At 33.1% G+C, this 11,114-nt stretch overlaps 3 protein-coding genes across 3 annotated transcripts in view; 1 reads left to right on the top strand and 2 right to left on the bottom strand.

The window, feature by feature from the left end:
• Positions 1 to 3,112, top strand: part of LOC102583713 (26S protease regulatory subunit 8 homolog A) — an 11,245-nt gene extending 8,133 nt beyond the window's left edge. The window contains exons 6-9 of the mRNA XM_006365558.2: positions 1,673 to 1,829; positions 1,925 to 2,023; positions 2,291 to 2,401; positions 2,627 to 3,112. Coding sequence (XP_006365620.1) covers positions 1,673 to 1,829; positions 1,925 to 2,023; positions 2,291 to 2,401; positions 2,627 to 2,767 — 508 coding nt within the window. The 3' untranslated portion in view covers positions 2,768 to 3,112. The remainder of the gene's footprint in view (positions 1 to 1,672; positions 1,830 to 1,924; positions 2,024 to 2,290; positions 2,402 to 2,626) is intronic.
• The window catches only part of LOC102581295 (DNA repair protein XRCC2 homolog), a 112,794-nt gene that overhangs the window by 19,856 nt on the left and 81,824 nt on the right, over positions 1 to 11,114 (bottom strand). The gene's annotated exons all lie outside the window — the stretch shown is intronic.
• Positions 1 to 11,114, bottom strand: part of LOC102588226 (DNA repair protein XRCC2 homolog) — a 52,004-nt gene that overhangs the window by 15,410 nt on the left and 25,480 nt on the right. The gene's annotated exons all lie outside the window — the stretch shown is intronic.

Genomic DNA, 11,114 nt, shown 5'->3' with positions numbered 1-11,114 from the left:
TATATATAATTGTTAATAATTTTGAGATGTGATGTACCACTACGGAGATCCTTGATGGCACAGTGTATTTCTATTTTTTTTGTTGGTCAATATATCTTAAACTTAACATAGATTTAAGGCTACTTAAGTTGTTCAATACCTAAAGCTTATTAAAAAAACAAATGGTTCAAGTGGTTAATCGACAAACTACATTGAATAATAAAAATTTAAAAACAAATGGAGAAAGAAAATATCAGTGAAATCATCAAATTGCACTAAACGGATTTGGAGAATTACAAAGAACATTTATAACCATTCCAATACAAATAAAAAGGAAATCAAATTACAAAAGAAATTTAGGAAAGTGAATAAGGGGATAATTAAGTCATTTAGTAGAGGTCTTATCCCAGGATTGTTTAACCTTGGATTAGTTATCCCTCCAATTCCTAGCCTTAAAATAAGACCATATATGGTCTATAACTAATCCATGGATTGTTAAATAAAGTAACCAAACAATGTATTATATGGACTAAATTTTAATCTATGGACTATTCTAATTAATACCGCCTACTAAACGGGTCCTAAGAGTCTTCTTATTCAAGAGGCTTGCATTTCAAGAATAGCCACTTTGCGTTCTTAACCTCTTTCTCCCTACTCCGAGTAGTCTTCCACGTTGAGCCTTGTACTTCTATTTTGGTATGTTCTTGAGCTTCGACTCTTCATTCCAAGATTTTGATGAAACTCGGCTTGCATCAATCAATTCTAGATAAAGTTCCTGCTTCCTGGAGATGCTTGACATATTATTGGGATATTAAGATGTTATGATTTACGCAGGTAAGCCACCAACACCCCAACTGGACGAAGTATGACTTCTAAGTTCTAAATACTAATATTCTCTTAATTATAATATTATGAGGTAATTTTTTCCCTCTATGAATTAGAATTTGTGGAGTCAAATCTTTTGCAACATTTGTTGCCTACAATTTTGGACTCTGGGTTGATATCGATCATCCCAAGCTATCCACATATTTCTAGCCTACCAGTCATGTTTCTTTTTGGTTTATTGGAAACAGCCTACGTACCCCACAAAGGCAGGGTTAAGGTTTGCGTACGCGGTACATCCTATCCTCTCCAGTCTCCAGAACCCACTTGTGAAATTATACTAGGTATGAACGTTGTTGTAGTCACATTTCTTTCTGGTTTAACTATCTAGTATCTGAAAGCACTGTCTGTTGACCCGCCGACTAATCCAGATTGGCGTCATGTAGGACTGATGTAAGGGGAGAAGTTCCGTACCACGGCTTTCTCCCTGATTTTATTTTGAGACCTTTGGGTTATAAGAGGGAAGGGATCCTATTGTGGTGGTTACCAGTCATGTTGGAGATCAATTAACCTGATTTAACGAGTATTGCAAGAAAATAGGATTCATATTGATCTCCAAATGCATGCTATTGGGATGGGATGGCTCCAACTAGCTCTCTGATTTTAGACTCTTTTTTTGACAACCTTAACCTAATTTAAGACTGAATATATTAGAAATAATGGTTCTATTAAGGGCACAAGGTGTGTGTGTGAGGGGGAATCTTGTTCCTTTCTGCAAATGTTTCCCCTCCCCTTTTGTTATATGGTCTATGGATCAACCTGTTTCAATTTTTTCTTTGGTGCTAATGCCCTGGCATTGTTTTAACTTCAGGGAACATGCTCCTTCTATCATTTTTATGGATGAGATAGACAGCATTGGATCTGCTAGGATGGAATCAGGGAGTGGCAATGGTGACAGTGAAGTGCAGAGGACAATGCTTGAACTTCTCAATCAGCTTGATGGATTTGAGGCATCAAACAAAATCAAGGCAAGCTCAGCGTGCTGTTTCAATTGTATATTGCTTGGGTATAACTTTATTGATGTGAGTGGTTGGAGCTGAGACAAGATTTACTTTTGCTTCAGGTTCTGATGGCCACAAACCGCATAGATATTCTAGATCAAGCACTCCTTAGACCAGGAAGGATAGACAGGAAGATTGAATTTCCAAATCCCAATGAAGAGGTCTGTGCTTCATATAGTTTTTAATATGTAATTAAGCTGGTCAATTTTTTTACTTCATACACTCGTGGGTTGCTCATTTTGATTGCTTGTGCTTGTTGATTTATATGCTGAGTTGTAGCCGTTATGTTTGACTAGAAGCAACCTGTAGTAGTCATCCTTCTCTGCTCCTCATTGGAGCGACTGAACCTCTTGCTTCATCATTTAGTTATCATTTTAGAATGCGCTGATGATTGTTCCCAATCAACTTATCTTTTGATCACTGTGCAGTCTCGTCAGGACATTTTGAAGATTCATTCGAGGAAGATGAACTTGATGCGGGGGATTGATTTGAAGAAGATTGCTGAGAAGATGAGTGGTGCTTCTGGGGCTGAACTTAAGGTATGGTGATAGCATGCACTTTCTGCTTTACTATAGCAAATGACATTCACGTGCATCTTGAGTGGCCTATTTAGCTTATCAGTTAAAACTTCTGATCTAATGTGATGAACTAATCTCGCCTGTGCCTTGATCCTCCACATGAGTTGATGTGAATCAAAATGGCATTTCTTGCTATGTTGTATTTTTGCTTGTTCTTGATCTATTCTTTCTATCTACTATTTGCAGGCTGTATGCACAGAAGCAGGGATGTTTGCTCTAAGAGAGAGGAGGGTGCATGTGACACAAGAAGATTTTGAGATGGCTGTTGCTAAAGTAATGAAGAAAGAGACTGAGAAGAACATGTCACTGCGAAAGCTGTGGAAGTAGATGATGGTCGATATGAAGGACCTGAAACGCATACACATCTGAGTTGATTGTCTATAATTACTTTTGTTGGAACTTTTATTTGACCCCAGGAGCTTACGACTTGCCCTTGGTATTTTCATGTTTCTCAGTAAGCTGTTTCATTTTCTTTGGCCGTATGGGGCATTCACAGATGTAATTCAAAAATGTTCAGTGTTTTTCCGCGCAGCTTTAGTATTTCACTCCCGGCTTCTAACTTATTCATGTTTATTGACATGCTGTACTTTTTCGGGTCTTCCTTGGAAGCACTGCCTAGGAGTTGTACTTGTTTTCTGTTCATTTTTTAATTTATACGACAGTTTGATTATACATGAAGTTTAATAAAGAGAAAAAGACTTGTGAAACTTGTGGTGTCTATTGTGGCTATGCAAGTCCTGAAATTTTGTGATCTTAAATGTGTTTTAACATTTATGTGGCTATAAAAGTTTGGAATTTTACATAATTGAATTCTTTTACATTAATTATTACCCTTTTTGTAGGTACCTTTTTTAATTACTGTATATATAGCATATTTTACCTTCAATAACTTCCCCTTTTCACTTTCTGTATCATTTGGGTTGGTTAAAGCTCATTCCGGTGATGATATGGTTGTGATAATTCATTGGAGAAGTATTGAATTTTATATATTATTATGAATTAGTGTACTTATCTGCGCTTCGCGCGGAATTGAATATATATTTTAAATAATTGATATCCTTAATTGACTATTTTTTCAATAAAAAGTGTATAAAAAACAATACAAATTAAGTTATGGTCTTGATGTTGTCTATTCATAAAATTGCTAATTTCCGCTTAACATTGCCGATAAAAAGAAGAAAAACATAAAAAGTATCTTAAGAAAAAAAAAGTTGATTATATAACATTACATTGGAGATTATACTTTGCAATGGAAAATAAAAGAATTGAAACACATAATATATAATAAAATGTATATTTATAAGAAGTCATGATGTCATTAGTAATTTTGATGTGTACTTATCTACTCGATTATATAAAAATTATCATAGAGTGACAAAATATTAAATTTTTTTAGAGTACACGAAGTGTCAAGTTGTAGAAAGGTATACCAAGAGTTGGATCAATATTTGTCCCTAACACATGTAGAGGAGTGAAAAAGTTTTATAACATTAATCTAATTCTTATTGTAGTCATCACTAAAAAAAATTAATACTATGATAATAACTATTCAAAAACAACTCCTTTAATGTGAAAAATTAAGTTAGATAATTTTTACTTTAAACAATTACAAGTTAAATACATATTAATCACAAATGCACATTTATTATAGCATAACTATAAAATAACTTTTTATTATATATGTACAAATAAATGAGAATTCTTTCTTTATTCTTTTCATTAAATAATTCATTTATTAATTAAAATTTTTAAAAATACTAAAAAGATGGTTTATTTATTTATTTTGTGATTGATTTCTAATATGATAGACCATATCATATATTTTAGGGGCTATTACTATCTAATTGCTATGAGAAATGTACCATAGGTAATATTATACCTTTCAACAATGACAAAAAAAAAGAATATTAATTAGAAATTGACAAATAGATACACACATATAAAGGAGTCGAAGAGTTTTATAACATTAATTTAATTATCATTGTAGTCATCACTAGAAAAAATAATATATGATAATAACTATTCAAAAGATAACTCCTTTAATGTGAAAAATAAGATAGATTATTTTTGCTTTAGATAATTCTAAGTTAAATATATATTAATCAAAAATGCACATTTTGTCACGACCCAAAACGAGTCATGAGTGACGCCCACACTAACCTCCTAAGTGAGCGAACCAACGAATTCAACCTCAAATTATATCAATTGTTCAACTACGAATAACAACAATAATACGTAAGCTCAAAACTTAATAAAGTAACCAATCAAATAAACCTCTAAAGTCTATTACATATTATCCCCACGATCTAGAAGAGGTAGCTCACCATGAATTCTGATGAGCTGGAGACTGGCTAGAGCTGAGGGCGAGTCGAAGTCGATGGTATACTTGCTGCACTCCACAAAAGAAAACGAAGTAAACACAAGTAGGGGTCAGTACAAGGAACATGTACTGTCACGACCCAGGGGTAGCATATCATAACATAAGATAATAGAAAAGTACGGAAATTTCAAAAACTTTATCCATACAATCGAAGTCTTTTGTAAAATCAAACGGAAGTCTTTACTACACTTTGTCTCAAACCATCTAATACAACTTTTGAACAAACTCTTGGGACATAGCCCATACAATATTATCAAAACATGAAAATAAAAGACATAAAGGAAATAGTGGCTTTTGTCCTCGAAGCTATGAGGACTCACCAAATCTTCAACTCCTTTGCTCCTTAGAAATCTAGCCTCAAGATTGGAACTGAAATCTCCGAACCCTACATTTGATGAGAATGTAGGCAAAGTATGCGTTAGTATAAAATGTACTAAATATGTTAGCTAGCATAACATCATAAGAGCATAACATAAGGGTTAGTCAACATAAGACATAATCCATAATCATATGAAATACTTCATGAAACATAAACTATAAGCATAAGAGCCAATATCATAATCATAAGCAAAGTCTCCAACATAAGCATCATCTAAGCCTTATTCAACTCTTAGTCATTCATATCATAATAGGACTACTCTCAAGTAACCTTAAAGCATACTTGTGCAATGCATGAATAAGACCCCATAATATCATCCAAGCTAAGTATACCTTTTTGGTCATCTTAATCATAGGCTATATGCATAGTCAAGACGTAGGCTTTCATATCATAAGAGCACTACACTCCTAAGTAACCTCCAAGCATACTTGTGCAATGCATGAATGACATCCCATAATACCATTCACACTAAGCATAACCTTGAAGTCACCATATTCATACTTACCATTCATTTGGTCTCATTCTTAGCTTACTTCATATAGACAAGGAAATGATTACCTCTAGTTAATCATATCATGGAAGGAAACTATAGCAACAATCCACCAAAGCATACATCATATAAGTGCAACACTTCTTAGGTAACCTTAAGTCATACTTGTGAAAGGTATAGATAAGACCCTATAATCCCATCCATACTAAGTACTTATTTAGGTCATCATACTCATGCTTTTACATTACGGACTAGTCCCTATTTGGCAACATTGGAAACACTGGAAACACTAGGAGGCACATCATTAAGCATATCTTAGTTCCTTATTAAGTTGAACTCTATGAGATACTACCTTAAGTACATCTTAGTTCATCATTGTTTTGAACTCTAGGAGATGCTTGCACAAGCATAGTCTTAGTTCATTAAGTTTGAATCTTAGGAGATGCTTCCTCAAGCACATCTTAGTTCATTAATTGTGTTGGCCTCTAGGAGATGCTTCCTTAAGCATAATCTTAGTCCATTAGGTTTGAACTTCTAGGAGATGCTTCTTCAATCATAATCTTAGTTCATTACTAATCTTGTTGTAGTTGGGATATAGCCTTAACCGACATGAGAACATGTGAGCTATCACATAATCCCTCCCGGTGTTATCCACACCGTCAAGGGTTGGTCCACTTGCCTAAGGTAGCACCAGTTTGTTAGCTTAGTCGAATCCACTAGCTAACTTTCCTAATGGGGTACGTAGTTATGGGATACGGAGATTGCTACTAGAAACCCAAAACTCCACTAGGTGAAGGCTTCCATCTCATGAGACATGCTTGGGAAATCCGGACTCTACTAGGTGAGAGTTCCCATTTTGGAAGCCCAAACTCAACTAGGTGGGAACCTCCATCTCATTTCAATATCCACTCGGTTCTAGGCCTAAATCTCACAAGATAACTACTAAGTCTCTACTTTGACTCAAGTTTCATAGAAAGATGTCCTTGACAACCAATCCATGTTAATTCATTAAAATACCTCCTTAGACCATGTGTGAGAAACTATCACCATCCATGACCTAGGTATGAAGGCTCTTTAGCCTTAGGTTAAATTAGGTGAGAAAAACCCTTCAACCTTTGAACCATTACTATGTGAGAACCCCTTTCATGTTAAGTTCATATTCATGCCTAATATCATATCTAGAATTCTCCATTAGACATGGATATCATCATGACTCAAGTGATTCTATCACTTCCTAATGAATTAGGTAGGTAAATATCTTTCATCACAATTCTATTCATTAGCCTTCTATTCACATGTAGATTTACTCTCAAAACCTTAACATCCATAGTTAATCATATTATCTTTACTCTCAAGCCCTAGTTATTAACATTCATGACTACAAGCCCTACTCTCAAAGCTTTACTTCTACAATCATCATTCATACCTAGATTTCAAGGTATTCTAATCACATTCTTCATTATTAGGTGATTCTAGTCACAAATCATCATAAAGCTTCAACTTCAATCATTACTAGTAATGATCCATCATATATACTATCATCTACCAGCTTTCATTCATGAACAATTACTATAGACATCATCAATTTAAGAAGATCAACTCTAAGTCTTCAATTTCACCTTTCATGACATAAACCTACAAAATATCAATTTCATCAATTAGACTAGGGTTAACCATGTAAAACACATAAATTCATCATAATATCATAATTCAATACTAAAACAATCATAAACAAGTACTATCCACTCAATTGGAATCATACTTTAACACTACCCACAATGTAGGAAGAAACCCTAGCTAGAATTGGGGGGTTTGTCTTCACAATTGGGAAAATTCTAGGGGGCTCTATGGATGGAAGAATCCATAGATGAATAAGCTAACATACCTTGATTCAAATCCCTTACAAAGCTTGCTTCAATGGAGGAATTTGCTCTAGCTTTCTTCTTTTCTTCTTCTTCTTTACTTCTAGAGAGAGAATTTCTTGGAGGGAATTGGGTTAGTTTGGGGTCTTGAAATTATGTCTAGGATCAATGTATTTAGGGGTCTATTAAGTTTATATAGATGGTCTAATTACTAATAAATCAACCTCACTTAACCCCTAACTAATAATGAATTAACCCCTAAGTCCCCAACTTAAAACAATTACACTTCAAAACTGCCCCACCCACGAGACCACACCCACGGACCGTACTGGTCATTCGTGGTGGTGGACTGGGGCTTGAAAAACAAAGGGGAATTAAGCACTTCGTGGGAAGGCTATTTTTTTGACAGCTTTTGGGGCTATTTTGGGGTCCTCCTCAAGGACCCCTTTGATTGGTCCTTGGGGAGTCATACCTTGACGTTTAACTCCTAAACCCCTCATGCTAAGTACGGGAAGTTATTTTACAATTTTAACCCTCATATCAAACTCTAAAACCTTCACTAAAGCTCAAGAACTCTTACATTAGGCTCAAGTTAAGTCTACTAGTTTCCGGAATGTTACATGTACTGAGTAGGTATCATCGGTCAATCCAAAATAAAAACTAATATGTAATGAATAATAGTATAAAATCAACTATGACACTTAGCAGGTGGCAAGCAACAAACAACATGATCCAGTGACAACAACACTAAAGTAAGTACGTAATCAATCAACAATATCAAGATCACACATGAGGACTCATGCCTCCAAACCCAGCCATTTTGGGAATTGAGTTCTTTGAGATTGAGTACATTACATTATATACATATATGTTTTCCTTTAATGTTACCGTGCCGGAACGTGACACCTGATCCAATAATATCATGCCGGCTTGTGGCATCCGATCCAATAATATCATGCCGCCTCGTGACATCCGATCGAATATATCATTAATTTATCATTTATTATCTCCACTTTTCACTTCATTAATAATATTTCATCAAGCCTTCTTTATTCAAGGTATCACTTCGATATAGAGGGTTCAAGATTATAAATTCCACGGTCTCAGGATTTCAGACCAATCATAAACCACACAACCACACAATCAAGTACATAGAGAACTTCACAATATCACTCAATGCATATCAATCACTATTAAGAGTTTATCTATTAAATAGAATAAACCATAACCTACCTCCACCGAAGAACCGAAGTCAAGCAAGCAAGCTACTTCTCCAATACTTTACCTTTCCTCAATGCTTCCGAACCTTTCCAATCTATCAAATATATATACATAATTTGTAAGTTAACGAGTCTATAAATACTCATATTATTATATGTCTAGCCTAGACCCAAAAACTCACCTAATTCTATAATCAATTTCCTAAAGTTCAAACCTAAGGGTAAGTATTAATTCCTCCAATTTGCATAACCTTAATGGTATTCAATTAATATAATACACCTTATATTTAATTACCTATCTCAATATGTCGAAATATAATTTATAATACGAGACCACAATATTAATATTAAACGTTTGAAGCCACTGGTTACGAAACCAGTGGCTGCCCACCCTCCACCATACGCCTACATGAGTGTTGTACGATGACAATACCTAGATTCTATGATAACTATACTCCTATAACATATTCCCACCACCAGTACTCCAATTAGGAACTTTACTTACTAAATATATCGCCATTAATTATATCAATATGCAGACCCATATAAATGCAGCACCTCAATCTTCTTACCCCTAACATTATAATAATAATATAAATTCACGCCTAACAATTACACTTCCAACCCAATTCTAATTTTAACATATCGTTACTCAGTGGTCAACAATGTTTGTCCAATATTTGCCATCAACTTTCACGTGGAAGCAATTACTATACATATGTCCTTCAATTCCATTTTATAATATAATAATATACATTCCTATCAACAATCAATATATACAATACAACATTAGATCTTGTCGAATTTATACCTGAAGACGCCTTTTCGATTTAGTTTCGTTCGACGCCGCTTTATGCTGTTCTCCTCTTGCCCCCTTCTCTTTTACAAATTATTTCTTTACCCTAATTATTATAAATGACCAATTATAAAAGTGATAAAGTGACCCACTATTAATTTTAATTCTATCTTGTTTAACTATCAACTAAATTAATCATTAAAACTATTCCACTAATTTCATAATTGTAGTTACGAATAGTCTCAAAATATCCATTTAGAATCTATCGGAAAGTATTTTATGAAATAAAAAGCTCTAGTACTCAAAACGACCAAATGAGTTGTTACACATTTATTATAGCATAACTATAAAAATAACTTTTTATTATATATGTACAAATAAATGAGATTTTTTTCTTCATTCTTTTTATTAAATAATTTATTTATTAATTAAAAGCTTTGAAAGTACTAAAAAGATGGTTTACTTATATATTTTTAGGGGCAATATTATCTAATAGCTATGAGAAATGTACCATAGGTAATATTATACCTTTCAACAATGACAAAAAATTAGAATATTAATTAAAAATTGACAAACAAATACACACATATAAAGGAGTGGGAGAGTTTTATAACATCAATCTAATTATCATTGTAGTCATCACTAAAAAAATTAATATGATAATAACTATTCAAAAGATAACTCCTTCTTTAATGTGAAAAATAAGATAGATAATTTTTGCTTTAAATAATTATAAGTTAAATATATATTAATCACAAATGCACATTTATTATAGCATGACTATAAAATAACTTTGAGTAATTTTTTCTCATTCTTTTCATTAAATAATTTATTTATTAATTAAAAGTTTTAAAAATACTAAAAAGACGATTTACTTATTTATTTTGTGATTGATGTCTAATATGATAGACCATATAATATATTTTTAGGGGAAACAATATCTAATAGCTATGAGAAATGTACCATGGGTAATATTATACCTTTCAACAATGACAAACAAATTTAGAATATTAATTAAAAATTGACAAACAGATACACACAAAAACAAAAAATGTGATACTTTTCATTTGCATTCATTCGCATGATAACAATGTTAGCAGATATCTATTAAAAATAAAATAAAAAAGAATAGAATAATATTAATTGAAATCAAAACAATACATTAATGAATCTTCAAAATATTTGGAAACCATTCAAACTTTTATACTAATATGACCATCTCATTTGATGAAATCTTCCAAGATAATTAAGCTTTCTTCTTCATTTTGATGAAGTTGTACCAAACTAATGTGAACATCTCTATGATGAATCTTTGAAGAATATATATATGATCTTTATCAAAGTGAAGACCGTATACATTATTAAGTACATGAAAGATGAAAGAGATGAAAGAAAAAGAAAGGATGAAAAAATGGGAATGGACATTGAACATCTCTACAGATGATTGTTATTTATAGATTGGGTAAACCATAACAATAGTTAGAAAGATGTTGAAGAGAAAAAAAATAGGAATGGAGGCCATAGAGAGGTGCCACATCACCTTCTCT

The sequence above is a fragment of the Solanum tuberosum genome, unplaced genomic scaffold (genome assembly GCF_000226075.1).
Source record: "Solanum tuberosum cultivar DM 1-3 516 R44 unplaced genomic scaffold, SolTub_3.0 scf00559, whole genome shotgun sequence".
Classification (NCBI taxonomy): domain Eukaryota; kingdom Viridiplantae; phylum Streptophyta; class Magnoliopsida; order Solanales; family Solanaceae; genus Solanum; species Solanum tuberosum.
Note: the sequence above shows the minus strand (reverse complement) of the source record. Positions and strands in the feature narration are given on the sequence as shown.